Source organism: Tasmannia lanceolata, unplaced genomic scaffold (assembly GCF_043159265.1).
Source record: "Tasmannia lanceolata isolate RefF3 unplaced genomic scaffold, GAP_Taslan_0.1 ptg000023l, whole genome shotgun sequence".
Lineage (NCBI taxonomy): Eukaryota > Viridiplantae > Streptophyta > Magnoliopsida > Canellales > Winteraceae > Tasmannia > Tasmannia lanceolata.
Genome location: NW_027518700.1, coordinates 32,781,178 through 32,801,284, shown reverse-complemented (window position 1 = coordinate 32,801,284; position 20,107 = coordinate 32,781,178). Strand labels below are relative to the sequence as shown.

At 40.4% G+C, this 20,107-nt stretch overlaps 1 protein-coding gene across 5 annotated transcripts in view; it reads right to left on the bottom strand.

The window, feature by feature from the left end:
• PECT1 (phosphorylethanolamine cytidylyltransferase 1) overlaps positions 1-20,107 on the bottom strand; it is a 56,561-nt gene that overhangs the window by 17,385 nt on the left and 19,069 nt on the right. For all 5 annotated transcript variants that reach the window (XM_077367109.1, XM_077367110.1, XM_077367113.1 and 2 more), the window contains exon 6: positions 8,192-8,312. In XM_077367109.1, coding sequence (XP_077223224.1) covers positions 8,192-8,312 — 121 coding nt within the window. The remainder of the gene's footprint in view (positions 1-8,191; positions 8,313-20,107) is intronic.

The window sequence follows — 20,107 nt, the reverse complement described above, 5'->3', positions numbered from 1 at the left end:
GCCACCTGATTGGCATGATCGTTCCCATTGGATGTTCACTGATCTGGTGGTTAAAATAGTCTGATCATAGTGGGATTTTGTGGTATGGCCTATCTATATGGCATCCTACTAGATCAATATATCAATCACATTACATGCCTCGTTTGTAGTGACGATGTTCAGGGCAAAACATTTTTCTTTTTTCTAGGAGTGGCCCACAAACAACTCTAGTTTAGATACACCCTTTTTTATTAACCTAAAATTTATCTAGGAACCCGAGCCAGCATATTAAATTTATTAATATTATAAAAGGGTACAGAGGGTGACATACCACCTTACTTCCGGATCCACAAAACTAATACAAAAAAAAAAAGAGAGAAAGAAAGAAAGAAAAAAAAAACTTACCTACTATGAATACTTGGAATGCCTAAGGAGTCACATCTTGTGGCGCCCCTAGTCAAGTTTGGATGATTTCTCAACTGCCAGAATACCCTATGATTCTTCCTCTCACAAGCAAAATTAGCAAGATAATCTGCCACATAGTTTCCTTGTCTGAACTGTGAAAAATTAGGCTTCAAGTGATGAATAAGGGGGGTTATGTTTCTGCCAGCAATACTATAGGGTATTCTGGCAGTTGTGGATGCCATTCAAAAAGAAAGAAAAAAATTCTGGCAGTTGTGTATCTATGATGATATTGATGATGGGTCTGTTAACTTACCAACTTCTCCAAGAGCTTAAGCTGTTGGAGAAAGGCGTTATTTATCTTTCATACTTTAACACTCCCTGGCACGTGTGGCCCACTTGGCAAACACGTGACACATGTGGTCCCACTTTGGGCTGACCATCACATGTGGATTTTTGCTATCCAGGAGGTTTGAACTCGAGACCTTTGGCTCTGATACCATGTTAGAAACTTACCGACTTCTCTAAAAGCTTAAGCTGTTAAAGAAAGGCATTATTTATCTTTTATACTTTAACAGGGTCAATGGTTCATTGTTGTGGTTCTATTGTAGGAGGATTAGTTCTGGTGATGTGAAGAGAGGTGGGAGTTGTTATAGGGTTTCAAAGTGTCTTGCTGTAAGATCAAGATAATGATGATATGGTTTAGAGTTAGATCCAGGGTTACAAATGGTGGAGGGGATGAATCTAGGGTTTTTGAAGGATTAAGGGTGTAGATCTAGGTTAGGTCCAGATCTAGGGTTTTTGGTGGAGAAGGCAGACTACGACATGCAAAGGGTGGAGGAAGATATATCTAGGGTTTTGAAAGGCGAAGGAGGATAGATCTGGGGTTTAGAAGTTGGAGATGGTAGATCTAGGGTTTATGGAATGAGAGAAATTACCAATGACGATGGATGCATTATGAAGTGCAATCCCTAATACAGGTGGAAGTAATTTCAGATCATAGGGTTGTTTATGCAATTCCCAATAAACGTGGAGGCCAGAGAAGAACCCAAAATATCTTGGTCTTCTTCTCCTTGAAATCAATGCTTTAATACCGTCTTGTTTTTTTAGGTATATTCAACCATACCTAGGCAATGAAAGTGGAAGCAAAGAAGGAGAAGGCAAAAGAAGATGGAGAAGAAGAGAAGAAAGGAAGAGAAGGGGTGAGAAGATAATTCGTGAGGGTTATGTCTTCCGAACCACAAATTCTTCATGCTTTTTTTTTTTTTTTTTTTTTTTTGAAAATTGACAATTTTATTGAATAATAGTTGGGACAAGTTGTCCCCGCCAATATACAAAAAACAAGTAAATCCGAGTACACCATAGACATAAATTATATATGTGACCACAGTACAATTCTCAACAGGACCTACTAACTAAAATTGTGGTAACTATGGTCTCCTCCTTAAGCACTCCTGCTTTGGCAAGGGCATCCGCCTCCTCATTAGTTGTTCTTCTCCGGTGCTCAATTCTTGGTTGCAAAACCTTTATAAGATCAAGCACTTCTGCTATTATATTCTGAAGGTGTTGCGGTCCTGGCGAGCTACCCGAAGCCCATCCAACAACATTCGTTGAATCCCCCTCCACTATCAAGGCCTCAAGTTTTTCTCGTAAGCCCACCGCAATCCGAATAGTAGAGCTTTGATTTCTGCCTCATTTGCATCGCACTGGCCCGCTGGGCCTGAATAGGACATCATGATCGATTTATTGTTATCTCTAATTAGACCTCTGATCCCTCCCCTACCAGGATTACCCATAGAGCTTCCGTCAAAATTGAGTTTGAGCCATCCTACTGGCGGAGCCATCAATTTCGGTTTAGGTTTGGTTCGGATTGTCCTTTCCCAAATTATTGCCCACCAATTACTTATCAGATCACCCACCCATATGGTAGCTTTCTTTTATTTCTTGCCCATGAAATCAATTCCACCTTGATATCTGTAGCAAGCCTCCCCACCGATCTCTACTAGTCTTCAAAAATTCGCCTATTCCGTTCCTTCCAGATGTTCCATACTATTCATAGGGAAAAGTGAGCCAGAGTAGTTTTCCGATCTCTCCAAACGGTCCTCCCATCCAGTTAATTAGAAGCAAATAAATAGATTTTGGGCACACCCAACACATCCCAAAGGCTCCAATAGGACGGCTTCAAATTTGATAAGTGAAAGGGCAGTGCAACATTAGGTGATCCAAGGTTTCCTCATACTGACGACAAAGAACACAAATACTAGCAAGACTAAAATGTCTCTTTTTCAAACGGTCGCAGGTATTGATTTTTCTATGGATCAAAGTCCACCCGAAAGCGACCACCCTTGGTGGGGCCACTGAGTTCTAGATGCGTCTCTTATCTGATTGTTATCTGCAAAGAAAGATTTGGCCGAGAAGATCCCATCCGTTTCCGGTGCCCATACTAGTTGATCATCTACTGAAAAGGAGCAATACACCGATTCTAGTTTCCTGAGTAGTTGCTCCAAGTCTTCAATTTCCTCATCCTTTAGATTCCTACGAAGACGTATGTCTCAAAAACCTCTTCCAGAATCTCCTTCTCGATTGAGATATTCCGCCACCAACGCTTCCTAATTTACTGCTACCCGGTATAATCTCAGATAATCAAGCATGAGGGGCATTTTCCCGCACCACAAATCCTTCCAGAACCTGGCCTTGTTACCCCTGCCTACTTTGTATCTGATCCTCTGGTTAAACTCGTCAGAAACCGAGGCAACCGACCGCCATGAGCCCGATCCCTCCCCATTATTCAGACTTTTGATTGTCCAGTCTTCTCCAGTCATCCCATATTTAGAATCGACCACAGTACGCCAGAGAGCCTTCTTTTCATTTCCGTATCGCCAAAGCCATTTCCCTAATAGTGATTTGTTACGTAATCGAAGCTTCCCTATGCCCAGGCCACCATCTCTTCTAGATTTTGTCACTGTATCCCAATTGATCAGATGACGTAGCTTCTTCGATTCCCCTTTGCCGTCCCAAAGGAAATCTCTTTGTAACTTCTCGATTCGCAGAGCCACCTTCTGATAGCAATCATGGAACCGCTAGAAGATCTTCTTGATATGCTTTATTTCATGCCATGTTTAGCTTTTATTTCATGCCATGTTTAGGTCCTTAGTTTGGTAGGTTTCCTCTAGATTTTATTGCTTTTGGGAACTTCTATATTAGTTATTTCTTCTTTTGTAAATCTCTCCATGTATGAGAGATTATTTACTTTTGTAAATCTCTCTCTATTTAGGAGAGACTAGTTGATTGAATAAGGCATGACATATTTTCTTCAAGCTTTGGCTTAAGACGTTGGTTTCCCTCGAAGAAACCCATAGAATCATATTACCTTCACCGGAATTTTGAAAAGCGACATGAAGTGTACTAGCATGTTGCTTAGAGTTTCTTTTATCAATATTATTCTCCCCCCAGAGATGTATATTTTTTCTTCAAAGTCGCAAGCTTTCGTTCTACTCTTTCGACAACCGGATCCCATTGAGATGCAGACGGTATTCCAAAGCCCAGGGGAAGTCCTAAATATATAACAGGAAAAGTTCCTGCCATGCATCCGACGAACGCCGCCAAGTTCTGGATTTGCTGTTGTTCCATGTTAATTCCCAGAAGCATACTTTTCGCCAGATTAATTCTAAGGCCCGAGACGGCCTCAAACCATTTAAAAATTCTTATGATATTGGGTGTTGCCTGAGGATTGAATTGCGAAAATATCAAAGTATCATCTGCAAATTGCAGATGGGAGACCAAGTCAGCACTCGGGTCTATTGAAATTGATAAGCCATGAAAAAGACTGGATTCCTCAGCTTTGGTTAGCATTAGGCTGAGAGCCTCCACCACCATGATGAAGAGATAAGGAGCAAGCGGGTCACCCTGCCGTAACCCCCTCGAACTCTTAAAGAACCCTTCCGCATAACCATTAATGAGAATGGAAAAACTATTGTTTGAAATTAGTGACCGCGTCCACATCCGCCATTTGTTGCCGAAGCCCATTCGATCTTGAACAAAGTCAATAGCCTCCCAATCAATGTGGTCATAAGCTTTTTCTATATCCACCTTGAGTAGGAGCCCAGCTTTACCACTTCGTCTTACAGAATCAATAATCTCATTTGCAATTAGGACTCCATCCAGAATTTGTCTAGAGTCCACGAAGGCTCCTTGGAAGTGTGAGATTATGTTACCCATGTTGTTTTTCACCCTACGGGCGAGTAATTTTGATACAATCTTCGGGATACTGTGAAGTAGACTAATTGGACTAAAGTCTTTTGTCCCTAACACCCCTTCTTTTTTCAGAATCAATGCTATGAATGTTGCTCTGGCCACTTCGCTCATTATTCCTTTCTCCTAGAATTCCATAAAGAATGTCATAATGTCTTGCTTCAGAATGCCTCAGAATCTTTAGAAGAAAGCCGTTGGACAACCATCCGGGCCTGGTGCTTTGTCACTTGGCCATTGAAAATATTGCCTCCTCCAGTTCCTCCTCAGTGAAATCACGCTCAAACAATTCTCTGACCAAGAGTAGTAGTTCTAAACTGGATCCCTTCTAACTTCGGACGCCACTGGACCGACTTCGAATATAGAGATTGGTAGAATTCAACTATCGCCTTCTTGATTGCACCCATGTCCTCAATTAACAAGTTCCCCTCCTTCAAGCTCGAGATAGTATTAATTCGTCTCCTTGTATTCGCCATTTTATGGAAGAATTTTGTGTTTCTGTCTCCTTCTTTAAGCCAATTGACCCTTGATTTTTTACGCCATCGAATCTCCTCTCTTCTCAGAATTTCTTCGTATTGTTCCAGAAGCATTAATCTTTCCATTTTTTCATCAGACGAAAGAGAGCCGATACCTTCTTTACGGTCCAGAAGTTCCAGAACTGTCATCGTCTCCACCTTGATTTGCTTGGTCTCTTCATCCATAGTTTTTGCCAATCTTTTATTTTGTATTTCAAGGCCTTAAGTTTCTTACAAAGAATATAGCCCTTCCATCCCTGTATCGAAATTTCTTCCCACCATTGCTTAATCATTTCATCTCCAAAATGTCTAGATTGAATCGGAACGGGCGAGGACCTCCAGAGAAATCCGAAATCTCTAGAACGATTGAGTTATGGTCGGAGAGAAGTTTGGGGAAAGCCTTCTGAGAGATCAACGGGAAGCGATCCTCCCAATTAGAAGTTAGGAGAACCCGATCTAATCGACACATAACCAGTCACTCCTGATTGTTCGACCATGTATAGAGTGCACCTTCTAGGGGCAAATCAACGAGCTCCATATTCTGAATAAACGTAAATTTCCTCATGCTGATAGATATTGAAGTTGAGGTACTCTTTTCCAAGGGAAACCTGGCTGTATTGAAGTCTCCTCCAATGATCCACTCACCCTGATGATTATCCCGAATCAAGCACAATTCCTTCCATAGGTTCTCCCTCTTCACGGCTCTTACTGGGCCGTAGACTACTGTAAATAACCACGACTCCTCCCATTCCACTGAAGCAAAAAGAATATTGATTGAGAACCTACCAAGTGTGGTTCCCTTATTAACAAATTTCCCTTCCTTCCATATCACAATGATTCCCCCAGCAGTCCCACTGATGGCAGTGCAACCCATTCCCTATGATCCCGTCCCCACAGTCTGCTAACTAGCTGATCGGTAACCCCCATTATTTTTGAGTCAGTGACAGCCACCAAATCTAGTTTCCGCTGATAAACAAAATCTCGGGCAAGACGTATCTTTTTATCTTCCCCCAATCCCCTTATGTTCCAGAAACCCATTCTCATCGGGAGCGAGGATTAGACTCTCAATGGAGGAAAATTTGACAATTATCAGAACACAGACGGCCTCGAGGAGAGGTTCGTAGAATGAACCTTTCCCCAATGCCGGATTGAGGGTTTGTCAAATGGATCTTTATATTGAAAGGGCCTTTGCGAGGGATTCTTGAAGCTCAAATTATCCGGTTTTCGGTAGAGGTGTTCCCCGTAAAAAGAAAGGTGGGAGTGGATGACTCACCTTTTTGTCTCCATTCGCGTCTAGTGTGCGTTTTTTCCTTCGAGACTCTTCTCTTAAACCCGGGCCCACCCACACTGCTTCTTAGAATGCCAAGAGCCTTACTGACCTTCTCTGTCAGTCCCTTTGGGTCTTTTGTCCTACGCCTCTATCCAAGTGTCATTTAATTTGAGTGCTTTATTGAGGTTGGTTTTTTAATTTGAAATTTGAAATTAGACCAAACCACACCCTGCCGGTCTCTACTTTCACTCTTCCCAAAACTGGGCCCCTCACTGACAGCTCTCTGTTCAAAATTGACCGTTCAGGCAAGATTTGGATGCTCTTGAAGATCTTCCCGATGGGAAGATCTTCCCGACGGGACTCTGTAATCGTCGCCGGTGATCATAGTGATTCTCCATGCATCCCTTCTATTGGCGAATGCAGTTTTTCTGGATCTCCAATCCAATTGTGAAGACAGAGTTTTGGACTTTAAGACGAAGAAATGGAACTCGCAATTTCCATTCTGGTGACAAAATTCGAGCTAATGCATATTCCATACTTGGGCCATTGTTTTGTTCCATTTTTACTTCCAAGACCAAACCGAGAGATTGTCCCAAAGCCTCAACGGTGGAGGTTGCCCACACATGAAGAGGAATGCCATAAAAATGAACCCAACACTCGTCCTCTGCCTGTTGATATTCCGGATCCCATTGTTTTATAGAAGAAAAGTGATCACCACAAGCACCAGCACCCCTATCAAGGACCTTTTGAGCGAGCTCTTCACTATCAAACATGAAAAGAAATTCATTACTGGCCAGAATACTAGGGCTCGATAGGGACGGAATGCACCAATGCTTCTTGGCCCAGTTACAAAGGTCCCCAGCGCTCCAATCCTTCTCCTTCATTCTTCCTATCAAACAAGCTTTCAGAAAATATCTCCTCTCCTCTATTTCCTTCCCCGAAATTGATAAGAGAGGGCGTCCGTTCTCCATGCAAGTCGAGATCACACCCGAGTCCGGCCACCCTCCGTTTTTGTTATCCAGACCAGCACCGATTGCTGGTTCCACCCTTGAGGGATTCTTCCTCTCCTGAGCATTTACACAACATCTACAGCTTGCCCTCCATTTGAAATTTGAGATACCCACAATTTTCACATCTCCAATCGATCCTACAACTCCACCCCGAGTTAAAACGTTTCCCTTCCCTCCCCTGGTTAAAACGCCTCCCTTCACGAAGAGGCACCCGATTCGCTCCAGTTGGGATCCTCATGCTTAATTTTTAACCAAAACCAAAAAACGCCACCCAGGCCACTAGTATCTTGACTGTTGCACCAAATTCTTCATGTTTATAAGATGTATATTAAGAATATCACAAGACTGTCATTAGGGTCGTCAAGGATACAATGTATCAAATAAACATAATTTCAATTTAAACCATCTAACAATCATTCAAAAAAAAATTAAACTCTCTAACTGTATATAGTGGCCCCTATGTTAATATCTTCAACAAAGATGTTTTGAGGAGAAGAGCCACTCCAATTCGTGGAGTTGACTATTATATTAACCAGTATGTGCAAACAAGGCTAATTACAGAAATGCCACCAAGACAAATAACACTAACAATAATAACTCAATATGTTCATATTTTACTAGAAAAAAAAATGATGCAAAATTTGTTATTCTGGACATCAATAAAACATCCACATTTCAGCCAAACTTATTCAGAATACATAAAATGGCAGTGATAGAAAGCAAGAAATAACAAGATTACAAGAATATGGAGAGAAAAAGCAGCCAACCATATCTTTTGACACCTCCCAAGGAGCACCAATTATCACCTCATCTACATATCGACAAGCCAAAACACTCAAGCTTCTCTCATGAAGATTCATGATTGGGCGATGTGCCCCTCTATTAGCACTGCAAGTCAATTGATAAGAAAAAATGATGTTCTTGTTATACTTTTTTCATAAAGGAAAAGATACATTTCATTGGATGAATATGTGATATGGCATGATTGTTCAAGTAACACATCCATACATGCATAAGGGAGGAATGAAAGTCAAACTTAAGATTCTACAAACAGCTATCCCTGAACATTGTCATGTTATCAATCATGGTTAGCACAAAACTTATCAGCAAGAATGGTACTCTAAGAGGAGTCGAGAGGGAGGCAGCAGACGCATAGAGAGAGAGAGAGAGATATACAAGGCCCATCCATATACTAAAAATGGGTTCATGCATTGCAGTTAGCGGGGCAGATTATATATTCACAAAAAAAGAAACAACATGATGGCAGAAAAACAACCTAGTACCATCACTCAAGAACTTAGTTATTAACGTTTCGTCCAGGATTCCGGAACAGAATACCCACTGTACATCTTCGGCCCCCTGTTTGGTTCCGTTTCGCCCTATTTCGTCTAGAACGGGGTGTTTTGTACTTTTGTCCTGTTTCGAGGCGAAATGCCCTCTTTCGGCCGAAACACCGCTTTTGGTTTTTTTTTCTCTTATCTTCTTCTTGCCTCATCTTAGACTATTGGATATTTACATTGAAAGTCATTTAAATAAATGTCCTTTAGTTATGATTTACTTGTAAATAGGGGAATACCCCATATTTGGATTTCTTAAAAATAGTTTCAAGACCCAATTCTAAAGGGATAAAAAGTCAACTTTCCAGTTCTAGTAGAAAATTTGACCTTTCCAATCATTTCGAGTCTGGTCCAAATCTTAACTTCCAAACGATGGGGTATTTTTTTCAATTTTAAAATTCTTAAATTATATAGAGGAGTTCTAAACTGAAGGGTGCCCTTGCAAAAATGGGATGCAAGGGCGCCCCCACTGGTTGAAAATCACAGAGTGCATTAAATGAGATGAAAAGTCAAACATTAAATGCACTTTGTTCATTTTCAACCAATGGGGGTGGCCTTTAACCCCTTTTTGCAAGGGCCCCCTTCAGTCTAGATTCTAGAACACCTCAATTATATAATATCCAAACATTATTAAATCCCAAAAGTACGGGCGCCACGGAGAGGAGGCCCTGCTGTACGGGCGAGGGAACGGGGGAGAGTTCCGCCAGCCATCGCGGTGAGCCTTTTTTCCTGTGTTTGTCCATATGCGTCTTAGGCATATATTTTTTTGAGTTGTTGTCTTCCTTCGTTCTGAGTGGTTGTTGTTCTCCTGTTTTTGCCAGAAGGTATGTCTTCTTCCGGTGATGCTGGTAAGGGGAAGGGGATCGCGGCGGCGACGAAGGGTCTGGTGAGCCGCAAGAAGATTCCTTCTGATTTTATGGCCGCGGCCAAGTTGGGTCGGTCGCAAACGAGGCTTCCGGCATCCGTGCCGTCCAGCTCCTCTGGTCGAACGGTCGGAGAAAAGGGGGCGGCTAGGCCTTCTCCCCCGGAGTCGGAGCCTTCCTCCAAGAGGGTTGTCCCTTTTGGTGCTCGACAAGGGGACGCTGGCCGTGCGGCGCATCCTCCTGCCTTTACGGAGGACGTGCCAAGTCGGATGGAGGGGGCGGTTATGACCAAGCTTCTTCTGGAGCGGGTGGAGCTTCCTTCGAACGAGGATGACCTTATTGTTTCAATTTTTGACTTTTTTTATTTTTTTGGATTTTTTTTAAATTTTTAACTACTAAAAAATTCTGGTCGTCATAGTCTTGTCCAAAATGAAATGCCGAAGCATTCCATTCCACTGGCGGTGAACAAAACGAAATTGATAACTAAGCTCAGCAAATGTAATTGACAACTAAACGGAATTGATAATTAAGCGTTCCATAGTTTCACAGAATTTAGATGAGGTTAAGCTGGATATAAACTCAGACGTAGTGATTTATTATTGCATTCTCTCAGCCAATTCGTGAGGTACTGGATCTTTGATCCGTTGTTTAAGTTTAAAGAACATTATTGGGCCTGCTGGCGAATAAGGGAGGGTCGTTGAATATTACTACTTGAGCTACTTGTGCTTGACTATTACAGCTTTGGAAATTGATGTGACAATTAAGAGCCCCATGTTCCTTTTAGAGTTTTAGTTATATAAGGTTATATAAGACATTATAGATTAGGTTTTATTTTATTTTTAGCTAGGTTTTGTTTCTAATTTTTGGACATTTTATCCTAGATGTCATGGCTATCCACATCACCTAGGATACGCACATCACCTAGGGTCCACACATCACTAATTAAAAATACGAACATACTATTTTTAGAAATTACGAACCACTTAAAAGCCCCCATCCCTCCTTATAAAAATCAAAAGAGGAGAGCCCTAGAGAGAGCTTTTGAGACTTGGAGATTTTCTCCCTAGTAACCACCAAGAGCAGCCGCCCTCCTTTCCTCCCTCTCATCCCTTCTGTTTTTCTTCTTTTTTGCTTGTGCCTACTCTTTTTCTCCCACTATCCTCATTATCTTGGTGCCCAAATTCTGTCCCCTTAGTCAGCGATCAAATCTGCACACTGGTGCAGCTGACAGCGTGTCCCGCCACTCTATCCCTCTTTTCTCCCATCTCCCTCCTTCCCCTTGTGAGTCGGCCTTCAAATCTGCATCTTTTGTGTTGCACCAGCCCACCCTCTTGTTCCTTCATACGATCAATTTATTGGCTGATCGGTTGCCCAGTTTTCACATCTGCAGCTAACCAGGTTTGGCTGTATCTTTCCCTTCTTTCCCCGCTCCTAACATTCCCCTGCTACTCGCAAACAGACAGTGATTATAGCTATTATTCTCCCTCTGTTGGCTTGCTAATCTCCCTCTGTTGGTTTGCTAATCTCTCATTCTCCTTACTGTCTTGCATCCCTTACAGAAGATCCAAAACGCTACCTCCCTCTTTCGATGGCTACTAGCTGTCCCGGTGATTGGTTTGGGCTCCTTGGATGGATTGACGTTGGCGCTATCCCTCCTCCATAACTTGGGCACTCCTCCATGGGATCTGAGGTCGAGGCACACATCATTGTGAGATTTTTCCCTTTATTTACCTTGCTTTTGTTGACCCTATTTGTTTCTAGCCACCACTGATCAGCCCTCCACTCATCATACCCCATGCTAGGTTAGGGGTGCAACTCAGGTTTGGGTTGGGTAGGGTTGAGGCCAACCCGAACCCGACTCAAGGAACCATTTACTCAACCCTCACCCGACCCAACCCGAGGAACCCTTTTTTCCAACCCGATGAGGTTCAACCCGACCCTACCCGAGTTCAACCCGACTTTTTAAGCTTAATAAAAATAAAAAATGATAAAATGCCGGGTTTCACTCGGGTTGGGTTGCCCAAGCCCTAGACCCGAACCCGACCCAAACTCAACCCGGGTTGGGAAAACTCAACCCGAACCCGAACTCAACCCGGCCCCAGTTGCAACCCTACCCTAGCTTGAAGTTGGGTCCTAGTTTAATTTTCTCCTCCTATTATTTCAGATTTTAGACTTGTTCATCACATTGCTCCCTATTTATATATGTCTGGTTTCATTTGATGTGATCTAATTGTTTTTTTTGAAATGGTTTGATGTGATCTAATTGTTGCAAGTTTGTTTGGATTGAATTAACTCCTTGATGAATTATGCTTAAAGTAAACATTTTTGTAAAAACATGTCGGAGATTTAATTTAATTTCTGGATGTTTAATCTGATTTGATTTGGTGACACTGGTGTTAATTGAAAGTTTAGACTTTCGACACCTTACGTTCCTCAAACCTCTCCAAGGAATTACCTAACCCTAGGTTTGCACCAATTTGGTATCAGAGCTAGGTTCGCACCAGAGATCGGTTCGCACCAGAGATCGATAAGTGAACGCATCCTATCAAGACATTCTTGACGCACCAATGAGATGGCCAATAATCTTCTCGCATGAAAGGCTTGAGAGAACTGCTCTTATGCTGGTGGAATCGGTGTATTTTAGTGGCATGTTCTTGATTTTCACTTTCCTTTTCCGGTTTTTATGCTTGTAGAGTGTGTTTCCTTTCTATTTGTCTTGGGCCCAGCTTGTACCTTTGGCAATTTTTCATTTGCAGTTCCTGTTGCCTCAATAAATTCCTACTCAATGAAGACAGATCTGAAGGATGTAGAAATTGCTTATGAAATCCACAAGAGCAAGTGAAAAATCATAAAGAAATACAAACAAGCAAGAATTTATCCACAAGTTCAACTTGTGAAAAAACTAATTACTCCAAAAGCTTAAGCTATTGGAGAAGGCATTATTTATTCTTTTATGCTTTAACGCTCCCCCTCACGTGTGGCCCCTCTTTTTAGGGTTGGCCTACATGTGGCACATGTGGCCCCTCTTTTTGGGTTTGGCTACTACATGTGGATTTTTTAATATCAAGGAGGTTTGAACCCAGGCCAATTGCTCTGATACCATGTGAAACGACCAGTTACTCCAAAATCTTAAGCTGTTGGATAAGGCGTTATTTCATCTTTTATATTTTAACACAACTAAAAAAGAAAGAAAAATGAAATTATCGAAAATTTGTTGAAGGATATCATGAAACACTACCGCCAACCGACAATTTCCTCTAACGTGGCGAGAAATTCAAGGTACAAAGGAACTTTTATAACTGTCAAAAAAACATGAAAATCTATTCCCCTAGGTACACCAACCATGATAAATAAAGCACCGAATTATAATACTTGTATAGCTGTATATAGGCTAAACATAATGTTTTCCATAGGATCCATTATTACTACATATCAGACATACTTCTATTGTCGAATGACTATCTTGCTTCAAATATCGTCCACTCATAATTCATAAACCATCATGATTCTTGCTTAGTAGTGTTGCATATTTGGAATTTAAAAATTAAAAATAAGTACATTTTTTACGTAACTCTTGTAGATGCCTCATCTCAAAAAAAGACTAGTGTAAATGTTATAACCAATATATCATCAGTACGCTTTTTTTATAATGATTATCAGTACCCTTTTTAAAGTTAAATATTGTTCAATTTCTATTTTTTATTTATATGACTTGTGTCTCATCTCTTGAAAGAGATAGCCTGCTAGGGTTGGCAATGTGTCAGGGCCTTCGTGATGGGTCAGTTGGAATCGACCCAAATTCTGTTGGGTACAAATACAAGTTTATGCCAGATGATCATTCTCGGAAGTCAGAAGTCGAACTACTTATCATAATGCATGATATACACACATACACACAAATATATACTCACAGTCTCCACTTAATATACTAATTTCACCTCCCTTTGCCTTTGCAGAAACAGAGAAACCCTAAACCAACATTAGCGGACAGCATGACAGATCTATTGAATGGACAAACCAGTATGGAAGATTCTCGAGACTTAACACAGATCTACAACTATGAAAATAGCAACTTGTTCCTACGTTCATCAATGTCGATGGAGCCAGAGTCAAATTCCAACTCTGGAATTTTCTTAGTCATGATCCACGTAGTAGAACCCAACTAGAACCAGGATTAGAGCCAGGTAGCTTCTTTTCACCTTCTTCATGAAATTTTTCTAAAGGATTCATTTAGCTGACCCCAACTAGTTTGGGACAAAGGCTTTGTTAAGTTGAGTTGAGTTGATGAGAGACGTCAATGCTTCAGATAAACTACTTCTATCATTTTACAGTTCTGTTTTCAACCTTGTAGCCTGTAGGTCTTCTCTCTGGGTGGAATCCAGGATATTCCTATTGTTGTTCCTTCTTCGGCAGCTCCTACAACTCAAAATCTAGGGTTTTATAACTCAACATCAGTCATAGAAACGTGGATGGTCAATTGGTGATAGAGGCAATTCCAATTCTATTTCTAAGGTCACATTAGATATACTAATTGGTTATAGTATGTAAGCCCAATGGTTCCATCCTTGGCATTACCTTCTTGTTTTGATGATTCCATACACAAGTGATTTTATATCACTAATGTGCTTTTGATTGTCTAAGTTGTAAATCTCATTAGTGTGCAATCAAAGAAGCTTGGATCAAGGCATTGAAGCTAAATTGGAATGCACTTAGAGTGCCAAAGCCAGGATGATCCAAGAAGCATGGTGGACTTGAAACCTTGAAGATCAAGAAAAGATTGTAGTGCTTCTCAAGTCAATAGAGTTTGTACTCCTCTCCTTGTTGTTTAGAGATGTCAAAAGCACTTAACATAGGTTAAAATGTATTTGAAAATGTAGGAATAAATCCCAAAAACCATGGCCCAAAAGTCCCTAAGTTTTTAAAGTAAAAAAAAGAATTTCATACAGGGCCGGCCGACCGGGCTATGCCGGGCGACCGCGAGATGGAACCTGGAATCCCAGGCATCTCGAAATTTATCGGGCCGGTCGACCGAGGGTGATCCGGTCGACCGCGGATATGATTCTGTTTCAACAGAAACAATCCAGCATGGTTGGGCCGGACAACCGACCCTCGTCGGTCGACCGCGAAAAGGTTTTTGAATTTAAATTTTGAGCGAACAGGTAGTCCTCGCCGGACGACTGCCATTGGGTCAGTCGACCGCGACGGTAGAAAATTTGAAAATAAAAAAGGTGCCCGATAAGGGCGAGCAACCGTTGTGGCCTGGTCGACCGCCACGGCCTGGCAAAAGAGCCGTTGGGGCTTTTTCTTATTAACTTTTTCAACTCCGTTTTTTACAGTTTTACTTCCAAACGGTCATATTTTCAAATGAGTTATAAATACACTATCTAAACCTTTCTAAACGATCTTTGAACATTATTTTGAACATTCGAAAAGATCAAACCAAACTGTTTTAGTGCCTCTCTCATATCTAAGCAAGGAAGTGGAATAAGGCTTATACTTGTACATCTTCATCCATCCTTTGTAACTCTTATAAAGGGATTTTTAGTTTTCTTTCTTTGAAGAACAATGTATTTTGGCGAGTGCGAAGAGACGCGTAGCCATCTCAAGAGCAAGGTTTAAAATTTCAATTTCGATACCGGTTTCGAACCCTGAAATTTCGAAATTTCGGTCGAAATCTGGTACAAAACCCAAAACCAATATTTTATTCAATATTAAATTTCGGCCGAAATTACCGAAATTTCGGTGAAATATTAAATTAATATTATGAACAATTACCAATGGGGGACAAACATTTGGTGAAATTATCAACAGGACCCATGCTTTTCAAAAATTATTAACGAGGGACGAAAGAGGTCTTGTCAGTAAAAGCTGGACGAAAATGCCCTTTGGCATTTACAACACGTTTTGACCTTGTTTTTTCCTTCTTCTCTCTTCTTTTACTTTTCCATTATTACATTTTTTATTTTTTACCCTACTAGTAGTCATCTTCCTCATTGTTCAGCCACTATTATTGTTGGCAAATCTTGAAAACTTGAATGTTGAGTTCTTACCATCTATCTCTTTGTATCTTGATTTTGTTTTTCTTTTCTTTTTTTAGGGTTTTGCATTATTTTTCATTCCTCTGTTTCTAATTTATCTTGTTTAGGGTTTAATCGGTTTGTATTTTAGGGTGTGTTCTGGAGATAATGCATGGATGGCTTCACTCACTTTTTTGGAAGGCAACTGGTTGTTTAAGAAAAAGTTAATCATCAATATCGATATCATCAATAAGATAACCTTTAGGCTTGTCATCCAGGAACTTGTTCGAAAATACCGTAATGAAAGGAACGCGGACACAGGTGGTGCATGGCTGTCGTCAGCTCGTGCCGTAAGGTGTTGGGTTAAGTCCCGCAACCCAAAAAGCACTTGATCATGATCAAATCTGTAAGCCCACTTGGGTATTGAGCATTTACCTGTAAGAACTGAATTGCTTGCAATGGATAGTTGGAGTTTTATCAACAATTTGCTTGCGTAGGTGGGACGTAATCCTGGACGTGAGGAATAAAAAAATCAGAGATTTTTCATTATTTCCTTGCTTGATTTCTGCATTTTAATGTAATACATGAACGGATGGCTACATATTTTTTGATTTACTTAATTTATTTTTTTTTTGTAATACACAAATTGGGATGTAATACATGAAGCACAGTTAATGAAAACAACATCCATTTCTTTTGTAATTTCTATCATGAGCATAATTGTAATGCCATTAGAAGAGTTGATATAGGCAGGGGGTTTTGTAGCAGAATGGGTTTATCATCTCTCTGGAAGGGGGTTAGTAACTCTCAAAAGTAGGGTTACCAATTTTCGAATGGGCTTATCAAGTGCTTGAAAATTGGCCGAGGGTACTGGAGCTTTGGAAGGTGGTTTTCAAGTCTCTATGATTGGGGTTATCTAGTATAAGAAAAGGGGTTACCAATTTTCGAATGGGGTGATCAAGTCCCTAAAAATTGGCCAAGGGTACTGGAGGTTTAGAAGGGGGTTTACAAGTCTCTGGGATTGGGGTTATCTAGTATAAAAAATGGGGTTACCAATTTCTGAATTGGCTTATCAAGTCCTTGAGAATTGGCTGAGGGTACTGGAGTTTTCGATGGGGTTTTCAAGTCTCTGGGATTGGGGTTATCAAGTATCAAAATGGGGTTACCAATTTCCGAATGGGCTTATCAAGTCCCTGAAAATTGCCCGAGGGTACTAGATTTTTGGAAGGGGGTTTTCAAGTATTTTGGATTGGGGTTATCTAGTATCAAATGGGGTTACCAATTTACGAATGGGCTTATCAAGTCCCTTAGAATTGGTCGAGGGTACTGGACTTCTGGAAGGGGGTTTTCAAGTCTTTGGGGTTGGGGTTATCCTGTATCAAAATGGGGTTACCAAATTCCGAATGGGCTTATCAAGTCCCTTATGAACACATTTTTATTTGCTGTTTTTCTTTCACTCTTTCATTTTCACCATTTTTTGCTTTCTACCCTACGATTCATCTTCCTCATCCTCCATTGAAAGGGAGAAAGAGAAAATGAAAATGAAAATGAAGATGACTGGTGAGGTAAAAAAAAACAAAGTTGAAAATGAAAAAGTAAAAAAAAAAGAGGGAAAGAAGAGAGAAGAGGGAAAAGTGGAAAAGCAAAACGTGTTGCTTAAGAAAAGGGCATTTTCGTCCAGCTTTTACTGACAAGACCTCTTTTGTCCCTCATTGATAATTTCTGAAAAGCATGGGTCCTGTTGATAATTTCACCTAATGTTTGTCCCCCATTGGTAATTGGTCCTCAATATTAAAAAAACAGATTTAATTTCGGCCGAAATAAATGACCGTTTCAGTTTTGGGTGATTTCGGTTTTGGTCTCCACTGAAATCCGAAATTTCGGATTTCGGTCGAAATTTAAAATCATGCTCAAGAGCGAGTGTTGGAGACGTGGAGCTTTCTCCGGTTCGTAGCGAGTCTTGCGAGGTGGAGCCGAACCTTTGTAATTGGGTTGATTCCCCGCAATTAAGGGAATCCATACTGAAATCACCAAGAGGTCTTGGTGGAATGGAGTAGGTCCTTGAGTGACCGAACCACTATAAATCTAGGGTGCACTCTCTCTATTTCTCACTCTTTATTTTGTGATTGTGCATCTGTGGTTTATTTTCATTTGTGTTTAAAGTTTTAATTTGCCATTTAGTTTTTCATTTTCGCAATATTTTGGCAAAGTTTTTAAAACCCAATTCACCCCCCTCTTGGTTTGCCATCTACCTTGGGATTTCACTTGGTATCAAAGCACAAGGCTCTTATTTAGGTTTTTGAAAAAAAAATTTGAAAATTTCAAAAATAGAAGAGAAAAAGATAATGGCAACCTCATCCGGATATGTTGAAGGACAATCCGTTTCTAGACCCCCATACTTTAATGGTTCAAATTACGGGTATTGGAAGACCCGGATGGATTTCTTTTTACAATCTTTAGATTTTGAAATGTGGGAGTTAATTGAAGATGGATACATTCCTCCCACAAGTGATAGAAGTGAGTGGTCGGCCGCTCAAAAGAAGAGAGCCGCATCTAAAAGAGTGAACACAATCTTTTGTGCTCTATCTCCCGGCGAATTCAATCGAGTGTTTAAGAACGGCTAAGGATATATGGACAATCCTTGAAACCACTCATGAGGGGACTTCACAAGTCAAAAAGTCTAAAGTTAGTCTTCTTGTTAGTGATCCAGAAGCTTTTAAAATGAACGAAAAATGAATCCATTTCCGAAATGTATTCTCGTTTTACTAATATTGTTAATGAGCTTGAAGGTTTAGGTAAAACCTATGCAAATTTGGAATTGGTGACGAGGCTTCTCCGGTGTCTTCCATTTAGTTGGGACCCCAAGGTCACGGCGATCGAAGAATCTAAAGATCTTGACAATGTGAAGTTAGATGAGTTAGTTAGATCCCTCATTACACATGAAATGAAGATGAAGAAAAGAAAAAACCAACAAGCCGAGGCTTCAAAACTCAAGGAGAAAGACAAAGGAAAATCCATTGCCGTCACCATCAAATCATCGTCTTCTTCCTCAAGTTCCGATAGTGATGAATTGGAAGCTTTCAAGAAGTTTAAGACGATGTGGAAGAAGAAAGGAAGAAAAGAAGGAGGACCCAATAAGATGCTATGAATGAGGCAAACCCGGACACATAAAGCCAGAATGCCCTCTCCTCAAGAACAAGAAGAAGAAATATGGGAAGAAGAAGTTTAAAGCACACGTGGCAAATTGGGATGGGCTTAGTGATAGCACCAGTTCATCATCAAGTAAGAGCTCCAAGGAAGAAAAATCAAACTTCTGTATCTCGGTCCATGTTGATCCTACCGTATGTCTTATGGCCAACATCGAAGAGGATAAAAATGAGGTATACTCCCATTCATCTTCTCTTTCAAGTTCTAATGATAATGAAATGTCTTATAATGAAGTTTGTGAAACCATGCATTTGCAAATGTCAAAAAATAAAGCTTTAAAGAAAAATATTTCTCATATTCAAAAAGAACTTGAATCTTTAAATCAAAACTTTTCTTCTAAATTTCAAGCCCAAGCCAAAATTGAAGAAGATTTAAAGCTTGAAAATGAGACCCTTAAGGGTCACTTAAGTGGACTTGAGACTCAAGTTTTGAGCTTTCAAAACTTGGCAAGTTCATCCAAGTCTTTTGAAGATGAAAGATTTGAGTTTTCAAACCATTTAAATCATCTTCAAAATGAAAATGAGAGGCTAAGGATGTGTCTCTATGGCTTTATGAATGGAGATAAGATCATAGACATAATCCTTAAAAAGGCTAGTATAAGATCTAGAAGTGCATATCATAATGTAACTAGCCTTGCTAACCCCTCAATTCGATGCCATTATTGCGGCCTTCTTGGGCATTATCAATTCCAATGTACATCAAAATTGAGTAGGGATAGCATTGGGACCAAGAGATCTTGGGTTCCCAAAGCCCCAACTTAATTTCATTTTGAAATTGGTTTAGTATTAGGGACTTGTGTTAAATCTTGAGTATCCATTGCATTTGATGAATTAAAGCCCAAGGTTCAAATGTATTATTGGCTACTTGCTTACCTTGGCATGTTTTGTCTTCAAAATAATCAAAAAAAAAATCCCTCTTGTTTTGAGTTTTTACCTTTGATAGGGGGAGTTATTTTTTAAAAAAATGGGAAATCTTTATCTTATATTGTATATCTTTTTTATAATCCCTCATCTATTATATTTGTCAATAAAATAATGGGAGTTCTATGTGTGCATGTTTTCCTTGATTTAGGGGGAGTTTATATATTGAATATCTTTTCCCTTGTTCTTGTCTCTTGCCCCATCTTTTTGTTGATGCCATAGGGGGGGAGAGAAATGTATGTGCTTATTGGCAAATCTCTTGTGAATGTCATCATCAAAAAGGGGGTGAATGTAAGCCCAATGGTTCCAACCTTGGCATTACCTTCTTGTTTTAATGAT